The sequence below is a fragment of the Eleginops maclovinus genome, chromosome 1 (assembly GCF_036324505.1).
Source record: "Eleginops maclovinus isolate JMC-PN-2008 ecotype Puerto Natales chromosome 1, JC_Emac_rtc_rv5, whole genome shotgun sequence".
Lineage (NCBI taxonomy): Eukaryota > Metazoa > Chordata > Actinopteri > Perciformes > Eleginopidae > Eleginops > Eleginops maclovinus.
The window spans coordinates 21,833,931-21,860,222 of record NC_086349.1 but is presented as its reverse complement, the minus strand read 5'-3'; the positions used below and the strand labels follow the sequence as shown (position 1 = coordinate 21,860,222).

Here is a 26,292-nt window from a genome sequence, read left to right as displayed (position 1 = left end):
ATTAAATTAACGACTGTGTAGTTCATGTGACATAACCAGCTGTGCAGTACAAAGCTTTCACCTATTTTTTACTCCTGGGGTGATCAGTCACGTGCAGTGATTAATAAGCAATTACAATCATATGATTAATGTCTAATAATTGCTTCCAATTGTAATTATTGTAATGAGCATATCTAAAATGTATTAAGCCCATTACCTTGATTTAATTGCCCATTAGTCTATATAAAATAATGGCCGAGCATCTGCTGTATTTCAAAAAAAATGTTACGGTGTGTACATATTTGTAGGATTTCAGTTTTAGTGATTGTCTTTTCTTTTTATAATCATTAATAATTGGTCAAAATAGGTCATCATGCTTTCAGAACTCTATATTTTTTGGCCGATTATATTGAAATGTATGTTAAATATGTATTAAATGTAATTGATCCAGCTTGAAACCATTATATTCCACTGTTATATCAGAGTTCGTAGTGATAATGAAAGAAAACCCATGCTTTAAAGCCAGGGCACTTCCTCTTTGTTCATGCCTGCACAGTGTACAGTGTGAGCGTGTTGTATAAGATGGGCATAAAGGCCTGCGCACAGCACAGACACGCCACTAGATGACAGCACTGTCTAACCAATTAGCTTGTGAAAAATAGCAATATTCCCAACTCCATATCGCTGTAAGGATGTGGACTGTCCCTTCCTGTTTTAGTGCCGAGAGAGCCACCGTACCGCCTCACACCGGAGCAGGAATACAGGCACTCATAACGCGATTATGTCTGGATTTTCGCCGTTTTTGTCAAAAACACGGAGCTGTTTTTCCCACCGTGGCACCGTGTACAGGTTTATATATTAGGGAATGCTGTTATGTTATTCTACGGGTAGCTGGTAACATAGCAGGCCTGTGTATTGCGCTGCCAACCCTTGTTTCCTTTCCTGTGTCAATGATTGTCCTCCCCTCACTCTCATGGCGGAGACTAAAATAATATATCACATAGACGAGGAGGAGACTCCTTATCTGGTCAAACTCTCCGTTTCTCCGGACAAAGTCACGTTAGCGGATTTTAAAAATGTCCTCAACAATCGACCGGTCAATAGCTACAAATTCTTCTTCAAATCGATGGACCAGGATTTTGGGTAAGTGGCCACCATGATTATTATTAGCCTGTTCGTCTGGTTCACTTGCCATTTATTATTGCAGTGTGTGTATAATAAGTGTATTACAGGGCGTGATAGACCACATCAGACGGCGCTGGCTGCAACATTGTACATGTGTGCAAACTACAGTGCCATGTCTGTTTCCATGCTCCTGGCACCTGCTCATTATTACTACCCTGTGCGCAGTGGAGGAGACACACGAGTGTTTGAAGTGATCCCAGATCTGTCCTAATGACGCAGCCCTGCATGTATACACAGAGCCAGACCCTTGCCCCTCTTATTAATGTAATTATATTATCCCATATTAGTGTCAATATATGAGCCATGTGGACTATAAATGAGAAAGCAATGTTGACAAAGGCTCCACATGTTCAAGTTCAGGTTTCATTTCGACTTGTTTTGTTTTTTGGTTCCTCTCGGCCATTTGTCAGTCAGTGTATGTCATAAGCATTTATTAAAATAGGTTTTTGAAAAAACATTTATTTATTACAACCCAGGAAGGTTGCCACAGACACTCACAAGCACACACAATGGACTGTGAATCCCAAGGGAATATGGCAACCATAAACTAGAGACTGTGGTTGTTAGATATGCAATCATGTAATCAACTTCTGCATTAATGACCCCACCTGTCAAACTGAACAACTTCCTCATAACCTTGATTGTTTGAGCAGATAATGTATTGTATGTATGTACAGCAATGTATGATTGTTCCCTGACAAATACAGATATGTAGATAGAAAGATACAGAGATTGGGAGATAGATAGAAGCTGGTAATATCCTGTGTTACTGCAGAGCAGGTTTTTGGGCATTAAGAGTCAAATCTACACAGTAAATGTGTTTAGACCAACAGCTATATACATCTATGGAGTCTTACTATTAGTATCCAATGAGGCACAATGTTTGCCGTCTCATCACATCCCACTGTCTTTTTGGACATGTATTTATTGTACTGTCATAAGGAGAGAGAGTAATTAAATTAATGACTAAAGCTACAGTCATGTTGAAGCTGATTACGTTGTAGCATTAATCACAGGATCATTTAGATCACATTACATGTCATGTAAACCTATTATTAGATAATGATTATTGACACAATTAGTAGAATGTCTTTATTGTAAATGTATTTTTATTTTTTGGGTGGATTTTCCTTTACTAGCCACAGAACTTCCACTGGATGTTGGACTTGAAAACTATGATTATTTCTTTCTGCTTTCTGTATTTAAATTTCTCTCCGTTCCTCTCTTTGTATTCCTGACCTGATTTTAAAGATTTACTGCAGCTCTATAAAGCACTGCGGCCTTCTTGGTCAGCGAGATCTACTTCTATCAGGCCTCTGCTGAGGATGACATATTTGTGTCAGTGACTGTTCCTCATTCCAGTCTGAAAAGTCAGACATGATCCCACACACATTAATTTTCGGCACTGCAATCACAAACATTATTGGAGGAAATGCAGAAGCAGCCAGTGTCATTAAAGCCAAATGTCACAGATTTCCACTGCAGCCTGACCTTGTGTGGGAAACTAGCTCTTCCTGGTGGCAGGCTAGGCTTGGTGCTCCGCTTTGTCCCCGGCCCCGGCTTCCTGCCTCAGTTGCAGTGCAGGCCGGGCTGCTTGCTGGGCCTCAGGTGATCGACAAGCAGATTATGGAAACAAACAAAGCATGTTTGCGTACTCCACATGGTGATGTGGTTCTGTGTTGCTAAACACACCGCAACACCAGGCTGACCGGCTCCTGCATGTGCGTCAATAAAGCATGTTAAATTATGGTGTGAATTGGACATTGTCAAAAAACCATGTTTCACACAGGGCTGGTATACACAGTTTACAAAGGCGTCTCCATCAGCATTCCAGCCTTTGAGATAAGGTTGAATATTCAGGCTCCGTGTGCGCCGTATGGTACTGGCACAGTATGGAAGCAAAACCCAGTCAAAGGCACGGAGGATAGCAGCGCTTTGTGGTAGCCATTCTGGCTGTACTGCATACACACAGACAGTATGGCTGCTGGAGAATTAGCAAGGGAGGAATAAGACTGCTGAGCAGAGAGGGAAAACATCAAATCCCTTGCAGTTATAGACTGTGTTTGAAATGTAAATGAGCAGTCAGTGCAAGGTCCTCTGTAGTAGACCCCCTGTGGTGCAGGAAAAAACAGCCACTCTCTTATGGGATTGCTGAACTACATTTGTGCTGGCAATATCGTCTCTCTCAGCAATGGCCGCACAAATTTGATAAACGGTTTGCCCCCAAAACGCCTCAGCTTACTGCGGTGAACATGTCATTTCAGCTCCCTTTGGGATCAAGAATTACATGCAACCACGGGCTGTCGCATCTCTGTCCACACAACACAGCACGGCAAATTAAACCATGAACGTTTCTTTGTGCAAATTTCATACCTCAGTTGTTTTTCCCCACTTAAATTTCATTCAGTCATCAATATTCATAAGACAGGAAGCTTGTTGAGGCTGTGTTGTTTTCAAGCATCCCACTTAGGGTTTTTGGAGACTACAAGGTGATGATATGGCATTTTGTCATTGCCACTGGTGGTGAGTGGGTTTGAGACCTCACTATAATGCAAGTCACAGCGGCACTCTGGAGCTGAGGAAGCAGCCAAGCTGAAGCTCTGAAAGAAACAGTCTTGTTTGTGCCTTAGAAATAGGGGGGCTGGTAGGGGAATCTCTCTTCTGATGAGGTAGGGCTGCTAAGCCCCTGTAGTTAGAGGACAAAAACCTGCAGCTTTCTGCACAAAGCACCCCTGCTTCACCTTTCCTGTTTTTGCTTTGACGGATTTCGAAGGTTATCCCTCATTTGTGTCTCTTAGCATTAACAACAACGCCCTCACGCTTGAAAATGACCCAATACATCTGAGTTTGGTTATGAAGACGCTGATAACATCACACTAAGGGTACTAAATGTGACTTCAACAGTTTGCTATTATTAACAGCCTTTTAGGTGGTTAATGTCAAATGTAGCTGTTTACTGAGAAAGATTCATATTGAAGGCAATCTATTTGCAACTATGTTTGACTACAAATATTTTTGTTTCCCTGTTTATAGTAACATTAACATCAGCTCACCAAGTCCTTGGACTGCTGGCCGCTGTTGGCTGGCTTCTCCTGCGTCTGGTTTCTGGTTGAGGCTGTAACTACCCAGCCCTCCTCTTTGTTTAAAGCATAAACAAACACGTCTAATCTTCCCCAGCTACACAAATATCTCCAACAGTAGAATATTCAGCAATCAGTTGGATAAATCTTCTGTCATTATCCTGTGAAATCTGTTAGGACCTATTTAAGCTGTCAGCCCTAACAAGTCAGATCTGTGACAGCAGCCCACGCCAGACATATGCTTCTCTGAACAGGCCTACTATTTGTTTGTGTGTTTTAATGTGTGTGTGTCTATTAACTATTCAGGCTCCTGATATCAGATTGAAGCTGAAAAGAATGCAGTCCATTGGTATTTTACCACATGATAAAGACGTCATTTGTTTTCGTTGGAGTTGTTTTTGAGGTCTTTTGGTTTCTAGTACTTTTAACAGACACATATATGTTTAAGAGATTTATTTTGAATGCCACTTCAGAAATCTTAAATAAACTTCAGGTTAGCAAGTGGAAGAGGCTTTTTCTCCCTGTCAAACATTAGAAAGATTCATTACTGACATTTTTTTTGCTCTGGCCACTCCCACATCCTCCCAAGTCACCTTACAGCTGGTCATGCAGCTTGAGCGAGAGGATGCAAACACTTCCTACGTAACAAGCAGCTGGCAGACTCAGCCCTCGCCTCCCTCCCTTTTCCTCCCCGAGGTGGAACAGGCCGCAGCGGCAGACTCTGTGGTCGTCAGTCCCGGCCACAAGGATACGTTATCTCCGTCCACCACTCCCAGCAATACAGCTCCCCCAGCAGCAGCGCGGACAAAAACACAACAGGCTTGGCTAATCATTCCAGTAGCAGCGAAGTTCTGGCAAACAAGAAGCAGAAAAAAAAAGCTCGCAGTCAGAGACACTCCTGCATAAAATCTTCTTAGGCTTTTCTGCTACTCTCAAGTCGCGCCTCTCCCTTTTCATGTACCATTTTCAAAGCCGAGAAGCTAAAGTGAGATCTCTAGAGTCTCGTAAATACTTAGTTGTATCAATTCAGGGGAAATCCTTTTGCAAATACTGTGCATAAACACATACACAGGGTTATAAGGGGAGCTGTTAAAAATAAATGGGTGGTTTGCCCAGTTTTTGTGTGTGTGTATGAAAGGTGTTTGCCAGCTCATTTCCTATACCCCTTCCCTAACTCCAACTTGATCTATATGACACAAGCAGGTATGGTGACTGGTTGCTGCTGAACTGTGTCCATGCAGGTCAAAGGGTAACTGGGAGGTATTTTTGTAGGTAATTTACAGCCGAGAAGAACGCACTGAGGGAGGCTCACACACTAGATCACTCTATTTATACACAGTCCTGTGCCTTCACGCCCTGTTGTCGCCGTTCTGAGGACATATCTATTAAGGCTTAATGATTTGAAAACAGATTTATTGTAATTAGTTTGACATTGGTAACACGGGTCAAAGTATTGAAGGGGATGATAGTTTGTTAGAATTAATATTCTCCTTGAAAAATATGTTAAAAGGATCATGGTGTGATTTTTTTGTGAGGATCTGTACCAAGATATGTTTTGCTGTAGAGTATGGTTTATAAGCCAAAAGTCTCTGCAGCACCACCATACTTAAATCAGAATGGTATTTTTTTGTTGTTGCCTTGAACAAATACTACACCTCTTGATTATTCCACTAGTCCACTAATAATATTCTTCTCTCTTTTTGCACTATTTTATTTATGTTATTTGCACCATGTATGTTGAGTTGTTGGAGGAGCACGCGACATAAGATTTTCATTGCCAACATATACGCTGTATCTGCTGTGCATATGACAAATAAAGCCTTGAAACCTTGAAACCTTGAAACCTAGTCTATATTTGATAAAACTCTGATTAATTGTTCAGGCCATCAGTAGACATTGTTAAACATGCACTGGTTGCTATTAGACACATTCATCACAGATTTATGCTCCTATCCTTGCCACTTTGACAGCCCTTATCACATTGTTTTGCTTAGTGTTAAGAGAAGGACACTACGATGTCCAAAAATCCGTAAATAGAAACTCATTCTCAGATTGTGTCATCTCTGCTGCTCTTTAAGCTCATCGTGCTAGCTAGGGTGCAAAGCTGGTTGAAAGCCATGTGGGAGACGTGACATACAAAGCGCAAATGTCTCAGTGTGTATTAACCACGCAGGGAAAGGAAGTGTCTCCACACTGCATTGTGTGGTATTGGTTGTTGCGCTGACTCTGTGTCCTGCTCCTGTTCGGTTAGCCTGACTGCTTCTGTCTGTTCCTCAGGGTTGTCAAAGAAGAGATTTCCGATGACAACGCCAAGCTGCCCTGCTTCAACGGGAGAGTAGTTTCCTGGGTAAGTGAGATGGATGGTTCCCCTCTCTGCTGGCTGTGAAATCTCAGCTCTAACCACAGATATGTAGAGCACTCGTAGATCATGTAGATGTAGCATTGTAACGCCCCCACAGAGCTTTCTGAACACTCTTCACCTCGATCTCACTGTTCAGCTGTATTGTATAGGTGTGGGTGATTCCATTAGGTAGGAAACATAGCTGCTGTTATAAAATACAATCAGACGTACGATCCAGTGTAACCGATCTGATGGTCAGTTACTCTATTGACTTCTGTAGCTTTAAAGTGATTTTTTATTATGGAACGTAAGCAGTGCTACGAGCTTAAGTCATCCTCAGGGACGATACATTAGGATAAATAAATCTGTTAAAAGAAGATGTGAGTCATGGCTCTGTCGTACCGAACAGATGACACAGGCACATGCTAATGCTTGACGTATTGATGGAATAATAAGCAAGAATATATAAATGAGTTTTACAGGCTGCATGTTAAATTGACCTGGTGGGTTTGTGTCAATTTATATTAACAATCAAGTATAAGAATATTACACTTTAGTGATCTCTGTAAGGAAAATGCACAAGTGCTCCACAGCGAGGTCGGAGGTCAGAGTCAGGGACACAGTGGTGGCTTTGGAGTCGTTAGTGGTTGTCTGTTGCTCAGTGTCACTTACACAGTGTCATTACTAACAACATGACTTAAGCCTGTACATAAATGTGGGCTCACTATACACACATTATCCTGCTGCTCAACAACCATTTCAACTATTTCACATTTGATTTACCAAAAATAATTCACTCTGCCAGTGGGCCCAAATGACTCTTAGCAAGGGCATCCATTTCATAATAAGATTTATTTTAAGATACCACCATTTCACCTTCTGGTCAGTTTTATAGATGTTGTTAATTGAATGATAATTGATACTGAATTAACTGTTTAGTATCATTACAACCTGTAATGCAATTAGCAAAGGTGTATTGTGTGATTATAGGTATATTTAAGCCGCTTCAAATAGTGTCAGAGTTTCTAAAAACTCCGTTATGGTGATTTAATCTGTATGTGATTTTCTTCTATTTTTTATGTTCAAAAATACAATTTAAAAAATGCAAATGAACAAATCTCGGATACCCTTTGCCCAACATTAAGGCAGTACTTATGTAAAACACTTCCTTTCATGCCTAATAAATTCAGATCAAACCCATGTTTTTAAAGGCATTGTAACTTAGGCAAACTATTACTTTAAATAGACTCATTAAACAAGATAGATAATATACTGTTTATGTGTCTGATATACACATATGCACTACTTTCAGTGTGTGATGTGCTGTATTAATAACAGGTGATATGATATCATTGACAATATGAAGGGGATCAATATCTACCAACCATTAAATGTTTTATTTATAAATGTCATTATATCATTTAGTATTTCCACTATCAATTTTAATTAATTAGGGATTATACGGCTATACACAATGCTGCAGCAATTAATCCTAATAAGCTCCATGCGTTTGGGAGAAAAAGAAGGCACTGGTGTGGGATTAGGAATCAGCATCAGGAGAGACAAAAGTCAGATCAATGCATCTCTAAATTATGGATATTTTTTTCCAAATGTTTCAAAAGCTTTCATCCATAAAACTGGAAAACGGAAGACCCCGTTGAAGTCTGTTCATCAGTTCAGACAGAAAGCCAGTCACCACACAGACACAAAAGGTGACGCAGCAGTACTACCAGCCCTTGAAATGGAGCCAATAAGAAGTAGTCCACAGGGTTCATTCAACAAGCTAGGGACACCATAGTGACACCTTTGAATCCCAAAGCTGGCTTTAGAATAATCAATGTGCATGCAGTTGTTATTCCTCCACGGTTGCCTGCTTTAACTTTCATTATCCTGGCTCAGATCAAAGGAGAGGAGTTGTATCTATGGATCATTGTACATCCCCCTTTGTACTGACTGTCAACTGAGTAAAAGCAGTGTGGCCTTTTGTTTTTTTTTCAGTTTTTCTTTCCTTAGTTGTTATGCGTTGCCACCAGTCTACTCGGCCTCTTTGCAGCATCTCGCCTTTACTCACACGTACACAAGATGTGCTCGTTGCCAGGTCTGCTGAGGCTGGGCAACGTATATTGATCAAATATTGATATTGTGTTACGAGATATCCTCTTAGATTTCGGATATCGTAAAGGGTTGTTTTTTCTTAGTTTTTACATTTTCTGAATTAACCATGCTGCTTTACCTGTTCTATTATGTCCCTTTTCCCGCTTAGTCATTACATCCACATTAAGCCCTACAATATCCGTACAGTATCGATATCAAGGAATTTGGTCAATAGTATTGTGATATTGGATTCATTTTCATATTCCTTAGCTCTAAATTAGGACGATATAATGCATGGAACTATTGTCGATGTTTCTCCAAGAGCTGATTATGTCTGGTCTTTAAAAATCGTTCCTTTGTTCCACCTTCACTCTCTCAGTTGGTGCTGGCTGAGAGCGCCCACTCTGATGGAGGATCTCAGTGCACAGAGAGCCATCCAGAGCTGCCCCCTCCTCTCGAGAGAACAGGGGGCATCGGAGACTCACGCCCCCCCTCCTTCCAGTAAGTATGCTGATTACTGCCTGTCATATATGCACAATTTCACACTCATGGGCATGCAGGGCAGATGAATTCAAGCACACAATTCTGTGCACTAGGTGACCTTTTTATTTCACAGCGCGCCATATGTGCTAATCACAATGTGGACGCTCATCAGAGAGATTTCTCCATTTTTCTCGTATGGGAGGTGGTCTATACGCCGGTTTGTGAATATGGCATTAAGTATGTGCTAAAGCTCAAGTGTCGGAACATGCATGGGTATAAGTATTTCTTTCACTTGTGTGTACGTTCCCTCCCGCCCACTCAACCATGGAGTAAGGCGTTAGTCTGCTCATCGATGTAAACATGATGCGTATATGCCGCCGCTGCTGCTGATTCTTGAAATAGCCTGCACGGCATAAACATCTTCAGGCAAATACTGGCACTCAGTGAGGCCCTTTGTATTCACTCACTAAGAGCATTCATCCATGCTGGGCTAATAAAGGCATATGTTGACCAAAAACACATTGGTGCCTAAAAGCTCAGAGATTTTGTGTGAGATGACTCGTACCTGAGCCCAGACTTTGACTCCAAATTGGCAGATTACAGAATATCACTGCACTTGCTAAGGAGAAGTCGCTAGCTAAATATAGCTAAAAGGGCTTGGGGCAGTGGGGGCGAGGGTTGTTGCCATTACGGCGCTGGAGTAATAGGGGCTGAGGCTCTATATTGAGAACATGCAGTCTGTCATGTCTCAGTGTATCTCTTTATCCAGTGTTTGACATCTCAGCTCTGGTTTGCCCTCTGTGGCCTGCCCCCTGCTGTTCTGCTGTCAGCTGTCCTGATGAGTTTATATTTCCCCGCTTTCACTAGGACTACCGCCACCTTGTGGAGCAAAAAGAAAGTGTGTCTTCCCCCTTACCCTACGTCATATCCCTAGCCCCCCTCCCTTACTTTCTCTTTCTTTCTCCCCCATTGAGTCAGACAGGCAGGCCTTTCTCTGAGAAACAGCGTGGTGAATTTCCTATAGCAGACGTCCTCTCTTTCTTAAATGAATCAAGTTTTCCACCCTTTACTTCTCTCTGTAAATAGCAAGAATATTATTACCACTTCATTTTCTCTTGAGCTTTATTCATGCATTTCATGTGTTTGTCGGCGTGAATGGCTCTATTTGATGAGCGTGCAGAATAGGTGTTTTGGCCTGAAAACGCACACCACTGATGTGCTTCTGCCTGGTAATCCGGATTAACGGACATTAAAAGCACCCATCTCCATTTCCCCAGGGGGGGAGGTGGCGATTGGCAGCAGGAAAGGGGCCTGTTAAGTGGGGGGGAGTTGAAAGGGGGTGGCATTTGTTCACAGCTGCAGCCTAGCGCCTTGGTTAATCTCCCCCAGGATCAGCAGACCTGCCGCCCGGCTGGTCAGCAGCCTTTGACAGTCTGACAGACAGGCAGTCACCGCCACATCTATCCTTACACTGCTGTCCAATCACTACAAGTGCATCCAAACTCTGAATCTACAGTGATATTTGCATACATGCCTGTGCTGGTAAAGCTGGCCCAGGTGTCCCCATTAGCACCCCGTAGCAGAAGCGTGTAAGCACGCCTCATTGAGCATTTTACCCCGCTGAGTGGACATAGCACACACGGCATCTTGTCTCCTCTTGTATTTTTAATTTGCATTGATCACACACACTGCCACAGAGGTGTGTTGCTTTAAATTGCTGCAGGATGATGTTTGTGTTTTAAGCCTCCATTTCTCTGTTTGTACACTGTGAACATGAAACTGTTTGTATACCATTTGAGCGTGCATGAATGCATGAGTGGCTGCATGAAAGCACAATTATTTATGCAGGTGTAAAGTACGTGTTGTACACATGCCTAACTGTGTGTGACAGACTGACAGGGTAGAGTAGAGTTCTCACCAGCTTCAGGTTTCGTAGCTGCCCAGTGGCTGTGTAGGTCCCTTAACCCCGGTGCCTGAGGCCACAGCGTCTCCATCCCACAGACAGAATAACAATCTGCCCTCGAGCCCCTTCAGAACCCCCAGACTCCTCCCAAACCCCAAGTACACGGGCCAGCTTAGTGCTCAGCCCACACCTGAGCTACCACTTCTCGCTTTTTTATGCAATCTGTCGTTCTCCCCTCTCCGTCTCTCTCCCAATCATGCTTCAGGCACCATCTGGGCTTTCAATAGGCCTCATTAATGCCAGTATTGTCCAGAGTGGCTCCCTCTCAGGGTGTCTGGTCATTAATGACACTTAGTAAAAAACACATCACATACCGCACAACAATTGAACTGCCACTTTGGCCACAGGGATTGAATCTGAAACATAATATGAGTTGTATTTTCCCCTGAGGCTGAATGGCAGGCACACAGATATTGTTACAGGCAGAAGTATACTGTAGCTGGGGAGTCTTTTCAGGAGCACTGGTCACAGGCCGGGTGAAGATCATTCATTTGTAATACTTTCTGTGAGGGAGGGGTATGTGTGTTTTGGACATTAATATGAATCTGACTGAAGTTTTCCGATGTGTGTCTTGCAGTGCCAACGCGGTAAGCAGTCGAGATGGCCTGGATACCGAGACGGGAACGGAGTCTCTCCTGAGCCACCGCAGAGAGCGAGAGAGGGAGCGAGCTCGGAGGAGAGCGAGAGAAACTGAGCGTGAGTTTTAGCAGCCAGGAACATACAGATCCTAAAACCGCATTTATCCTGTCATTTTGGAGTTATAACATTTCAGTGCCCTTTACTCAACACCTAACTTTCTTTAAAATAAATATTGGACAGACTATCGACATGTATGAAAAGAAGCCCTCAGGGATCAAATGATGTGTATTGAACTTCAGCTATGTGAGGCCAAGAATAGATATCCAAATTCTCAGAAGGGAGAAGGAAAGTAAGGAATGTATAAGTTCACTGAATGTCAACTCATCTGGAGCTCACTGTCTTTCCCAATGATTGTCCTTCTCCTGTTTCTTGTGTGTGGCTCAGGTTTATGGTCAGAGGCTATTTTCCACTCAGTAGTCATACTCCACTCTTGTTCAAAGATTATATCCTGCCGAAGCACTCTAGTGTTTGGTGAAAAATCACAAAAACAGAATAAATACTAAGGATCTTGCTTTTGAAAGCCCCCGAGAACTGTAATCAAATGTGATCTGCTTGCTTGTTTTGACAATTGATTGCAGCAATGTCCTATCAAATTCATTATGTAAGAGAAGAGCTTTCTCCCTGCTCCTGCAAAAGAGCTGCCCTCCTCTACTGGCTCAATGATTTTAATACAGGGGCCTGCCAGGCAGCCTTACATGACTGCACATGGTAGAGTATGCTGGTGCTGCAGGAAAAGGTGTGTTCTGTTATCAGCATAATCATACCTGCAAATATTTGGGATATCCGCTTCCAGTTGTTGCCACTCAAACATCTTGGCAGAATTGTATGACAGGAAGTAATAAATCAGCAGCTCATGAGGCTGGCAGTCTGCTGTTGTTTTCACTCACAGCCAGTTGTCTCTTTGTCTCACCTCCCCTTTCACTGCAAGCCCGGCTCTCCCTGGCGCATTCAGCACTCATTATGGCATTAGTATCACAGAGAACTGCATCAGATTGAGATGGTTGGAAAAGCTGTTACTGTCTTGGATGCTGGAAGTACATCAACTTGATCATCGACCAATCCATTTCCTCACTCTTGTGCATCTTGTCGTCATGTTTTGGACTTGGCTGAAGCCATACTGCTGGCGCTCACCACGTCAGATCCACTGCTGCTGACTGCCAACTGCACATCTGTTGTTTTGCGGCTGATGCGAAAAATACCTTAAGCTTGATGAACTTTGCATCTGTCCTCCATCCTCCTCTCTGACTGACCTCAACACACATCTGACACTATCATACAGACGACAGAAAAGCATTACCTAATGATCTCTCACACACACACACACACACACACACACACACACACACACACACACACACACACACACACACACACACACACACACACACACACACACACACACACACACACACACACACACACACACATTCTTTCTCTGTTTCTTCGCCTGGCATCTCCTCGCCTGCTAGCTCGTTCGCTCTAATTAAGTGAACCATAGGGGGAATGGGATGGGTCACTGCAGTTTCATGGGTCATAAATCTAGGAAGCATGACCATATATTATTCTTTAATTTAGCTACGTTTGCTCCCCTGTTGCTGTCATAGTCACAGGGCCTGGATCTAAAGAAGGAGTCAGTAGCTCCACCTCTTTACCGCGCTGCCTGCAGCATCAGCAGCAGCAGGAATTCCCCTGTTACATTATACACGCGCTTCAAGGGATTTTTTTCTCTGTGTGAATGCTAGCGGTTTGACAGTGATCAGTTTAAGTGCTCAGCCCTGGTAAACATATCTCTTTTTATTTTCTGTCTGTGCTTTTGCAGAATCAGTATAGATAAATAGTGCAGCAGTTGAACAGTTTAGAAGAGTGAACAGGTGTAGGGGGGATTTATGGGATATGATCTGTTTCAACGCCGCCAGGTGCCCTGCATCTCAACCTGTTGTGAGACGAGACCTGCATGATCGGTGATTACACTGTAAAAGAGAACATTAATACTCTGAAAAGAAAAATGTATCCATTGCATTACGTGTAATTCTGTTCAGTGCTGCTGGGTAAGCAAGCTTACGGTAAAAGAAAACATTGCTAAGCCAAAGCACTTATGCTTGTATTAAAGTATTAACCCAGAGCACAAAAACAGCTGGTGAACCTGCCCCCTTTATCAAAAGCATCCTAAAATCATTGTTTGTGAAGCAATGCTGCTCAGAGCATCCTGACTTTTAATAACCTGATGGTGTTTTCACCTGGGGCAGAGCTGGGACAGCACATCATCTCAAATCCCTTATTATCTCTGTCTGGCAGAATAGCATCCTCTGATTGGTCGTAGACAGATTAGCAGCCATTGTATAGTTGCGTGCCTTAAGAGCGAGGGAGGAGGCAATACTTTCCCCTGACTCTCAGCTCACTTTCTCTGTGCGTCCGTCGGATAAAGGCACTGTCGGCTGTGGTGAGAGGGATTTGTTGTGTTATGGCTGTTGAAGATATTTGGAATGCAATTATAGTACAGGATACATGCAATTACATTTTGTGGGGGTTTATTGTAGGTTATTTTCTATCATTCCATTTGGATATTGGAAAGTAAATTAGGAAGGCTCTTGTTTTGCAGCAGGGAGAGGGATGCATTGTTGTTATGAGCTGATGTTTATATGATGTTAACCTGCCAAATTGTGTTATATTTGATTATTTTACATATTTACTAGCTGCTTAGTGCATTATATTGATTTATGGATCATAGGTAATAAAAAGCAAACAATATATTTAGTTACTTTTGAAAAGGTCACGAGTAATATGCCCAAAGGAATACATACCAAGGTGAAAAAGTGACTCACTTACTTGTTCTCTTACCTAACAGTCTTCACACAGCTCCTCTATGATTATTCCCTATTCACTGCCTCTATTGTAGATCAGCTGTGAAGCCTGTGAGCAGCCAGCCGGTGGGCAGAGACCGTCTGGGGCTCAGGCTGGCTTTAAGAGAGCGGCTTGCACAGAAGGAGCAGAGCACAAAGACAGATTTCAGTCTGGCTTGGTGAACCTGCACTCCTGTTTTTTTGTATCTCTCAGTCCTTTGTGCGTGGGCGGAAATATGGTCGTGTGAATTCTGACAGTGGATGTCATGTCCTGCTGATTGAGTGCTTATGTGCAGTGGCTCAGCTTTCATAGAAGCACCACCTGGGTGGAGCTAGCGATGGGAACTCTCACATTGCTGGAATGTTTTGCTTGCTCTCGGCGAATGCGCTGGCTGCCACGCCCTCTCCGCCTTGTGAGGCCCTTCCAGCGAATCCGCTGTCACCCTGAGACAGCACCACGTCGCTGGCAATGTACGTAAGGAGATGGGCAGGGTAGTTTTACACAGTTGTACACTGCTGCTGTTGAAAGTACAGTAATGCAATACCAAATACATTGTTTTAATTTTTCAACTTTGTATGAATTAACATATCCATTCCCTCCTTTGGTGCAGCAAGCAAGACAGCAAACTTTAAAATGTCTATATTTTTAAGGCTAAACACCAAAAATATGGATTGAGTATTTCATTAGATAAAAACATTTTAGATTTGATTTCATCGATCTTTTAAAGAATGTTTTTTCTATACTTTTGGACTTATACAAGACTTCGGATTTACTGAACATGATCTCTTGAGTATGAAACAATAATACTCTTTATATTCTAATTCCATAAATAATATATATAATAATAATATAATATATTGTCAATGTTAAAATCTTCCACAGGTATCAGAGATTAAAACCATCACTGCTCAGATAACTATGATCTTTTTCCAGTTCCACCACCCCTTACTCTCCTCCCCTCCTGGTTGCTCCCTTTCGTGCTGATCTGATCCCTCGATCTTACCGTCACCTCCCGTCATACTCACTGCTGCTCTGCTCTTTCTCTTTCCAGTCCCTCGAATCAACGGTCACTCGAAATCCGAGCGCACTGCGAGGGACTCAGCCATGGGTTACGACAGCGCCTCAGTAATGAGCAGCGAGCTGGAGTCCAGCTCATTCGTTGACAGTGAGGAAGACGAGGATGCCAGCAGGTAACACCTCACATCAAAATGTTTGTCTCTGAAACGGTAATGTTTTTCTTAAAAGGAGTAAAAAAAGAAACACGCACAAAAAGTACAATCCATAAATGCCGTAGAGTGAAGCTTAAAATGTTTTGTTTTTTCTCATCTCTTCTGTCTGAGGAGTTTATTCAAAGTGATATCTTATTAGTTGTGGCTAGACCTGAAACTTACCATTGTTTTTATCATGAATAATCTATTGTTTTTAATTGATAAATCACAGAGTGAAAAACACCTGTCACATTTTCATGTTACTTGTTTTACCTGTCCAACATATATATTATATATCTAAATAACCAATGGCAAAGATATAAAACACACAAAAATTCAGAAAGATATTTGTGAATTTTGAATAGCAAATCCCCTTATCCCTTTTTTTGGACAATTATCGTGAACAAAATACTTGCTGGTTAATTTAATTTCAACCTATTGAATAATCAGCTAATAGTTTAGCTGTAGTCGTTGTTCTAGTCGTCCAGAAAATCAGATTGCATTGTACTTTAAATTATAATCACTTACAAAAGTGAGTCATATTAAGTTAGGAATAAATGACAGCCTTTAAAATGACAAAGGTCACATAATGAACTCATTTTGTTGATGCTACATGCAAGGATAAAGGCTTCACAGCACTACTAACTTCAGCTAAGTAAAGGGACAATTGATTTGTTTTGTTGTTCATTTAAGAGCTTTTGTATTTTACTGCAAATGTTTTCTGTCACTTGTCTCCCTCCTGTATGTACCTCACACATCGTTCTGCTGACTTGAAAGTTGTAATTGTGTCGGGTAATTTCTATACAGTCCCCATTTCTGTCTTATCCCGATGTCCTATTCTTTGTCCACTTTCTTTTGACTGTCCATCACTTCTCCTCTCTCCTTCTGTGTTTCAGGCTCAGTAGCTCCACAGAACAGAGTTCTTCCTCACAGCTGATGCGCAGACACAAGCGCCGCAGACGGAGACACAAAGTGGCCAAAATAGATCGGGTGAGCAATTCTTCTGAGACACATCACTGCCCCTGCTCAAACTCACATTGACATTGAGTGTGGGAAACAGATGAGAGAGCAAATTGATATAGACTTTATGCCACTTTGATTATTTCTGATTTGCTCTTCTTATTTTATCCTCCTCTGCCTTTCCAGTCTTCGTCCTTCAGCAGTATCACAGACTCCACTATGAGCCTCAACATCATCACCGTCACGCTCAACATGGGTAAACCTGACAATAACTATCATCTACCTTGTATAAACGTTACCTAGTTCATCTTTTGGGACTGTGATCTTAGTTCAAAGCTCTTGTAGCGATAGAATTTGCTCAACACTGTAATTATAATTATAGATACAGAGCATGTCTATAATAATGTATGTTTTGGCTTTTTTTTCTCACTTATTTACTTTTAACTCAATGGTTTGAATTATCTAATAAGTCCCTGTTTTCTCCCTGACAGAGAAATACAACTTTTTAGGTATCAGTATTGTCGGTCAGAGTAATGACCGGGGAGACGGCGGCATCTACATCGGCTCCATCATGAAAGGAGGTGCTGTGGCTGCTGATGGAAGAATAGAGCCTGGAGACATGCTGCTCCAGGTACTGTTACAGACACCTCCTGTTTAACAAAGTAACATCACACATCTGGAAATTCCTTACATTTTTGTGGTCAGTATCAGAGCTTTTGGTGTAATAAACGCTGCTGCTGTTTGTATAGTGTGAAAGCTGAACATGACATATACAGAGATGGCTTTTTGAGGTTTTATGGCTCATTAAAAACCACAATGTTGAATTCCCTTCTGTTATGAGGCTCTTTTGTAAAGTTGTTATTCTGCCTCTCCTTTTCCTTCCTATTAACGCCTCTCTCTAGTTCTTTAAGATCCACAGCTACACCCTCTATGAAACACCCGATGGATCACTACGAATTGTTGTTGCCCCGACATTTATAATAGATAGAAGATAGAATCGGAGGATGAAACCCTCTTTATTGTCACATACATGCACACAGCAGAGCACACACAGTGAAATTGGTCCTCTGCATTTAACCCATCCTAGTACTAGGAGCAGTGGGCAGCTATTGTGCAGCCCACATATACAGTCTATTATGATTATGAATCTGTATCCCATAGTAAGCAGCTTACGATTTGTAGGCATCTAAAGGCACTGCAGAGATTAATGTGCACAGTGCAAGTGCATCAACATATTGGACCCCTTTCAGTCACAGAAAAGCATTGTACTCTAATGTAATGAGGAAGTCATGTGTTTTCGTTGTCTGCCCACCAGGTGAATGACGTGAACTTTGAGAACATGAGCAATGACGACGCGGTGAGGATCCTCAGAGAGATTGTTTCCAAAACCGGGTAAGAGCAAACAGTAAGAGCGATTTCATAATCCAACTCTCTGCTGCTGAAGATAACCACATAGAGAATTGGTTGTAAGTATGTTGCAATATGGCTCTTTGGAGATTCAAAGAAAGCCCTATTGAGAAAAATCACGACTGGAAAATAAAAGATTCAGTGACCTATCAAACACCATTTGTGACTTTTTCAACAACTAAAAAAGAGATTAGAGACTTTTCGAATATGCAGATTACTGTGTGGTATCATTTTGGTGTAGACTCCACTGAAAAATACACTTCCTTGATCTCTGAGCTGAGGAAAGAAACAGAACTCTGTTGTATTGACTAAAATAAACTTCAGATTGTCACGGTCTTTAACATGTTTCTTTTTAAACTGTTGTTCTTTTTTCTCCTGCAGTCCTATTAGTCTTACTGTTGCCAAATGTTGGGACCCGTCTCCACGAAGCTACTTCACCATCCCTCGTGGTAAGATGGAAACTAGTACTATCTCACAATCCTGGACATGAACTGGACTTAAAATGTGTCTTTTATTAAAGTTGATTTATTGTTTCTTTTGTCAGCTGAGCCTGTTAGACCCATTGACCCAGCAGCCTGGATTTCACACACCACAGCTCTGACAGGACCGTACCCCCACTATGGTAAAAACAACCAACCACCACCTTCATCACACTCTATGAAGCATCCATTTTGTGGTAATTATAATAACCTTACATCATTTAAACAATAGAAAAGTTCCAATTGTCAATAGTTTCTCCCTTCTCTCCCACCCCAGAGTTTGATGACTTGCCTTTATCTGCAAGTAAAACCGACATGGCAACCATCGTGAAGGTGATGCAACTGCCTGACTCAGGGCTGGAGATTCGAGACAGGATGTGGCTGAAGATCACCATCGCCAATGCCGTTATTGGTGAGAAAAGCACAGCTGTGTGGTTACTCACACAACTGAAAGCACACCTTTGATTCCTGTAAACCCTGTGGTGGAGCTTTTACTCTAAATAATGCATGTATGATGGAGAAATACACACAGCAGCCTTGTATGCATACTGAACTGACCATTGATACTGTCTACATGTATGTGGAGTAATCCTTCCTAAAAACAAAATCCCAAAATGTCCCTTTTTTCCTGCAAAGTAAATTAGTAAGTAACATTTTGGAATGGATTTAATCTGGAATCACATACTTCCTTTTCTTAAATCCATTTAGTTTTGTCTTTTTTTGTTTCTATATACAGAAGTAGTTATCAGTTTGTTTTGCCTTGAATAAACTCCATAATTTGCATAACTTTAGCATTTTCTAGACAAACTTTCTTCGAAGTTCCTGCAACATTGTGCTGCTTGTCCACATGTAGCCTCTGTGGCTTCATATTGAGTATTTTTTGCATCTGTTCAACACATTAGAGCAGGAGCCTTCATGTGTGTGTGTGTGTGTGTGTGTGTGTGTGTGTGTGTGTGTGTGTGTGTGTGTGTGTGTGTGTGTGTGTGTGTGTGTGTGTGTGTGTGTGTGTGTGTGTGTGTCTGTGTGTGTCTGTGTGTGTTTGTGCTGTGTCAGGTGCTGACGTGGTGGACTGGCTTTACTCCAGAGTAGAAGGATTTAAGGACCGGCGGGATGCAAGGAAGTACGCGAGCAGTCTGCTGAAACATGGCTACCTGAGACACACGGTCAACAAGATCACCTTCTCCGAGCAGTGCTACTACACCTTCGGCGACCTCTGCCAAAGTACAGACCCTTCTTTTACTGTGTCGATAATACGACTTCATGTCTACTGCTTTTTTGTGAACAGAAGTATTGTACTAACCATGTTCCTCCCTGGTTCTGTTTTCTCTCCAATAAGACATGGCCTCACTCAATTTAAACGAGGCATCGAGCGGTGGTGGTTCTGAGCAGGACACTCTGGCACCGTTACCCCCCACAAGCAACCCCTGGCCCCTGGGCGGGCAGCCATTCCCCTACCCTCCCTTTCCCTCCGCACCCCCCAGCTTCCCACCAGGATATTCGGACCCATGCCACAGTTTCCACAGTGGGAGCGCGGGCAGCCCGCACAGCGAGGGTAAGCAATGAAGAGGAGAAGGCAAAACATGACTTTAATTAATTCATGTGATCATTTGACTCAACATGCAACATGAGATTATCCAAGTATTCCTGATAAATGTCTGCTAATTTTAGTTTTTCTGCCTCTCTTGGGCAGGAAGTTGACATTGGATTGCATCTTTGTAAATGAGATATGTGTATTCTAAAACGCGTCCTGTATTGTCAAGGTCAATCATGAGCATCTTGAGTCATGCAGCGGACAGCTCTGCAGTACTGGGTGTGTACACACAAAAAACAAATCTGATCAACCATGTGATTACAAATCGCCAGCTTGAATGATCTACACCGAGTCCATCCCTCTTCATCAGCTCTCGAATGATCTTTTGTGTTCATTTTGAATCTGACAGTGCTTTGTATTGCTTCTGCATGGTTTTTGACATCCACACTGAGGAAGAGAGGAGAGCAGAGGCTGTACATAAAAGAGTGGCTTTGATAGTGTGGTTGTAGTGGACAGATAAGTGTAAGTTACATGTCACCATTAGTATAATTTTCATTGTTTTGAGTGATTCATCAGACATCGTCATGTCTTACCTCCTGCCGGTTCTCACTTTTTAATTTGGTTGATAAAGACAATAATATTCACTTAATGTGTTTTTATGTAGTTCTGTTGCTTTTGGCACCTCCAAACAAGTGTTCATGGGAAATGATGTGTATGTCTGCTTGTTTGAATAAGTGCTTGTGTGCATTTTTGAAGAGCAGTTTCTCCATAACTTGAGGGTTGAGGACAAAAAATAAGCTCCAAAAACAGACATGGCTGATAATGAGCCTTCATCATGATCATGCGGACCAGTACAGTAGTAGGGCACATTAGCTAGTGCGGGAGGTGTGTGTAATTATGTTGTTCCCTCTGTTTCTGCTGGGCAACGGTAGACTGAAGGAGGAGGTAGTCCCAGGACACTGGGGGAACCGGTAAGCCTGCTAACACCTCTCCTCCTGTGCTGCTCTCTTTCTGTTTCGCCCTCTCTATCTGACCATCAGTCCTCTTCATGGTATTCTCTCCTGCTCTCTAGTGCTCAACATTCTCCATCTATCATACTGTGGCTTTAAGGTGTTTTTTTTTTTTTCCCTCCGCCCGTCCCATGCGTCCTTCTTTGTCCGTGTGTATCCTGTGTGTGTGGCTCTCCTGACAGTCCGTTCTCCCTCTGCACCTCTGGGCATGCATTGGTACTGTGCTTGGAGGTGCATGATGCAGGATGATCACTCCGAGGCTTGTGCTATCATTCCGACTGATAGGGGGCGATCATGCACCACTTTACCCAGTACTGTTGGGCTCATTGCGGAAGGGGAGGCGTGAAGTGGTTAATTTTGCAACAGAGTGTTACACCTCTATCAGTATGATGCCACCAGTGTGCAGACACTGACTTATTGATATAACCCAAATTGACAATGTGGACAGAACAACTTAAACTAATCTGTTGAGTTATTCTGTATTTCCCCCAAAGTGTTCTGTGGTAGTGTCTTTCTGATTCAGGTGTATCATGTTTACATTTATGATCTGTGAATGTATCAGTGTTCATGATATGAAATGAAGCCCTTTGTATAAGTTTCTGCAGGTGGAACTTGGGGTCAGGAAACTTTTGAGATAATCCTGTTTGCCTGTCGACTCTTGCTGGACTGCTTAATGAAATATCTCGTCACACCTTAAACAAAATCCAGTAATGTAATTTAAAGGAATTCATGCACTTTACTGTGTAGTGCACAAGAGGAGATCTTGCAGCTCATAAAGGGTACATTATACTTTTTAACATTTAGTATTTTGTTTAATGTGTGACCTTCTGCCCTGATGTTGGGTTAACTCAGCGGTTGAGTAGGATCTGCAGTCTGTCTCTTGTTAGGAGGTCTTGTACTGTACAATGCCAAGCTAAAAGGCCTTTGTTATTTTCCTCAACAGGAAGCCGAAGCAGTGGATCCAACCCCAGCGCAGGCAAAGGTAGACGCTCCTCCCCACAGGAAAAGGGTCAAAGGTCAACATGCAGTGAATCAGAGCCCCGCGTCCGTGGAGGGAGGCGCGGTGATCGGTCCGCCAGCCAAATGAGCCATCACAGCCATGCCGTCTCCAGCCACAGCCACGCCGTCTCCAGTCACAGCCACGCCGTCTCCAGCCACAGCCACGCCGTCTCCAGTCACAGCCACGCCGTCTCCAGCCACAGCCATGCCCGGTCCAGCCTCAGTCACAGTCAGTCACACAGGAGTCAACCTCACTCGCAGAACAGCCACCCCTCCTTCACCTACAGCCACGCCCCCTTCACCCAGCCAGGGCCAGGCTCATGTGCCCACAGCGAGCGAAGCCATGCCTCCTCCTACGGCCCTCCAGGCTTGCCTCCCTCTTATTGTTTGTCCCGTCTGGCCCCCAAAACCTCTGTCAGCAGCAGTACGCCTCCCGGAGCCCCTCCTGGAAGGGAGTTAGCATCCGTTCCTCCTGAGCTCACCGCCAGTCGCCAGTCCTTCCAGCATGCTATGGGCAATCCCTGTGAGTTCTTTGTTGACATCATGTGACAGGACAGTGCCTTTAAAACTGCTCCAGCACAAAAACTATTCTCCTCGAACCCCGAGTCCACCCCTTCTCTCTTTTTCCTCTCAATCTTTTGCCTCTGACCATCTCAAAGTTCAGAATGTAGACACTGACCAGCCCTCTACCTTCCCTCCTGCTATCTTGTCTGTTCGTCTGATGTCCAAGCAAAGGAATACAGGCAGCAAGAGCACAACAGAGGGGAAAGTTTCTTACTCACACAAGCACGGGTCCTCTGTGGCTGAAAACCCTTTTGTATTGACGTGACGTGTACAGTGTGTGAAACGTGAGTTGTATTCAGTGTGGTGATTCTTTAACGCTGCCACGTAGACATTCTGGGGAGTGTGTACTCTACCTGGAATATTTTCTGTCCTGCAAGACCTTTAAGCTGGCTGGGCCTGGATCTCAATCCCCCAGACCCAGGCCTACACCTACAGCCCGCACTTAGGAACATTTCTCGGGTCCTAGAACTTGGGATTGATCCCCTGACTCATATCTGTGCGTACAGATCGAATTTCGCACGTTACAACAAACCTCTGGCCCCATTTCCTTTATACTGTGGCATTACCACAGGCTTATTTAAGCTCTTACCTGCCAACTACTAAAAAGCTAACCTTGATGAGTTCAAGATCCGTGGATTTGTTCAATTTCGTAAGGGAGCCCTGTAGCCAGCCGTTAGTTTAATTAGGCTGCATATTGCATGACTGTCTCAACTGCTTTAAAGAAACAAAATTTTATGAATACATTTTGTTTAAATTATTACCATTATTAGGGGGAGGGGTTTACCTCTTGCCAATGTTTTAAAGGAAAAATCCGTACACTGGATGATTTTTGTGATGTTATTTATGTTGCATTGATGATGTCATGCATTGTCTACTAAGGTTGACTGAGAGACAATCAGACATCACCCCTTGTGAATCAGTGGCCAGTTTCTACTGTCCTAGCTGTTATTTGTCGAATGTATCATTATTCCTGTCGGCAATTAAACCCAGACATTCATAACACTTTGGTTTAAACACATATAAGTAAGTAAATCAACTTAAAACAGGATTGCAAACAGTGGACACCACAGCAGAATCAAAGTGTTAAAAGCATCATGGTAGTCTCCTTCGTAGCGAGTGTTCGCTTTGATAAGTCAGTGTGATTAATGCCAAAGCATCACATGTTGTGGTGAATGTTTCTTCCTTCTGTGAGCTGTGGCTGACCTCTTTATGATTGTCATCTGACACTTCTCATTTGAAGAGTTCAAAGGGACTTCTAGGGGAATCCAGGCCTTTAAACTCTCTTCTCTTTGCAAAATAATGGCAAATCCCTCTTGTTTCTACCTAACATTTAGTTACAAGATGGAAATGACAAAGTTTAATGAGAACTTTTTCATTTGTATCTCCCTCCCCTTGGTATGAAACACTGTTTGCAATCAAAGCTTTCTCTGTAATTTTGTTTCTTTACAAAAGAAGAATAAATTGTACATAGAAATTTATTATATATATGAATAAAATATATATGTTCAAAATGATGTCTGCATTTTCCATGCTAATCACCTGTTGGGTTTTGTTTCTGCAGGACCACTAGATGGAGACATACCGTGTGTCATTTTCTCCTTTTTACCCGAAATTAAATTAGAATAATAATTTAAAATCAATTGGGTTTCTCGAAACATATTGGAGGTTATCAAGTGGACATCTTTGTAAAAATGTAAGAGGTTACAACACAGAACAACACCAAACGTGTCACCCGCACAATATTTAAATGACTTATACACTTAACACCACTCAGAGGAAATTCCGAGCACCAGCGTTGTTGCGTGGACTTTCCCAGTAGGCTGACTTAACTCTTAAAAGGTTGAAATGTGCTTCAACCCCACACAGCCCTCCTGTACGCTGGACCACCAACTACAGCGGTTAGAAGTATTTATTGTTTGAAGGTGACGCTACACTCCCCCACCTGACCTTGTCAGGAAGGAAGTGATGTCAAAGCCTTATAATAACACCCTCGCCTGCAGAGATAGACTAAAAAGTACCCTCGAAAAAAGAGCAAGCGCACAATGATCTGTGTCGCCCGCATTATATTTATAATATAGAGCATTATGTAAACGAAAACAAGTCATTCCTGATGACATAGTTGCAGTTTGACTCTCACTGAAGCTGATGTTAGCCTTTATGCAAATACACACACTCACACACTTATTTACCAGCAGCAGAATACTACTTTACTAACCGAACATCAAAAGAATTCCCCAAGTCAGTATGTTAATTGACCTACTGGAGTTTACTGTGCTTCATAGCCAAACTTAGGGGGGTGGGGGTTTGATGGTTAAGGGTGGGAGGTGTCTTTGCCTCGGATGTGTAGGCGAGTGAGGTACTGGCTTTGTACGTCACAGTCTTCTATATTAAATGTATTTGCCCTTAAAGTAGGCGGACCATGATAGGCTTAGAAAGGTTCAGTAATGTCAAAGGTGAAATCTGCCAAATGTCATTCAAGTATCATATGACTATGATGTATAAACATGACGAAGCAGCCAGTCTTGTGGTATTTTGTTTTTTTTCTCTTTTCTTTTGTGTTCATTTCTAAAGCTCAGTCATAAGTTAAGCAACAACATCCTCAAATAACCTTGTAGCAGTAGGCTGCACCATGCTGTCACCATCTGATCATGAGTTAGCAAATGTCCCGTTATCCAAAGTCCGGTCATTTACTGGAAGGAAATATCACTTCCCTTTGAAAGTAAATATACTATTAAGTTGTTTAGAAAAAGCTGTTTCATAAATAACCTTTAAAAAAAACCCTCATGAATTTCAGCTCAAGGAAGTACTGTTTACATGTTGCATTTTCTGTTTCAGTTTCCAGTTTATGAGCCACAATTCAGCTGGGGTTCTATTATAGGGAATTATTTACGCATGGATTTCATTTTTCCTAGAAACTTCTAACACCTGTTTGAGACAATGGTGGACCACGACCAGGAAATCCCCCCTCACAATGATATCACAATAGGCTTTGTTTGACAAACCAGCCAATCTTAACACTACTTGAGTCTTGAATGTTTACAAGTTTTACAAGTACCGTTACTTTTATGTTTAAAGAGGCAGAATAAGAAAAATATTCTCATACACAAACAATTCTTATACATTTTTCTCAAACTGTTACTTTTGTACACGTGGCCACCGAAATACTGAAATCTGTATGAAATTGTCTAAAAGGTATGACATTAGAATGTAGTTTGTCATTAAATATCAGTCACTTAAATAGTAAGTCAAAAAAGTCCCAAGAAAATACATTTTACACAAGCACAGTATTTTGAAAACAGTCAATATTTTGTAGGCTATGGCGATTTTAAGAAAGTCATAGTGTAATAAAAAAAACATCACAAAAAATGATATCGGTCAAGAAAATCCCAATAACCCAACATATACTACATCAAAATGTCACCCAAAAATGTAACATGTCGAAAACTAATGAAACCACCTGGAATAGTGTGTCGAAAAATATCCCCCAAAAATGTATAGTATGACGAAAGCAATAAAGGAACGACATAGT

At 42.3% G+C, this 26,292-nt stretch overlaps 1 protein-coding gene across 3 annotated transcripts; it reads left to right on the top strand.

Annotated features, from left to right (window-relative positions):
• The first annotated feature begins 684 nt into the window (after positions 1 to 684).
• LOC134863201 (segment polarity protein dishevelled homolog DVL-1-like) lies at positions 685 to 24,277 on the top strand. Of its 3 annotated transcripts, none has more exons than XM_063881571.1 (15): positions 685 to 1,122; positions 6,522 to 6,591; positions 9,059 to 9,180; positions 11,703 to 11,821; positions 15,657 to 15,795; positions 16,710 to 16,803; positions 16,960 to 17,029; positions 17,265 to 17,404; positions 18,089 to 18,165; positions 18,562 to 18,629; positions 18,725 to 18,802; positions 18,937 to 19,071; positions 19,713 to 19,880; positions 19,996 to 20,211; positions 22,144 to 24,277. In XM_063881571.1, exons 1-15 carry the CDS (start codon positions 953 to 955, stop codon positions 22,746 to 22,748), a joined length of 2,271 nt encoding a protein of 756 aa, XP_063737641.1. In that variant the 5' UTR covers positions 685 to 952; the 3' UTR covers positions 22,749 to 24,277. The 3 variants fall into 3 exon arrangements, with proteins under 3 accessions (XP_063737641.1, XP_063737632.1, XP_063737651.1); XM_063881562.1 differs by having other exon boundaries at positions 18,725 to 18,856; XM_063881581.1 differs by lacking the exons at positions 685 to 1,122; positions 6,522 to 6,591; positions 9,059 to 9,180; positions 11,703 to 11,821 and adding an exon at positions 14,165 to 15,075 and having other exon boundaries at positions 18,725 to 18,856.
• Positions 24,278 to 26,292: the final 2,015 nt, after the last annotated feature.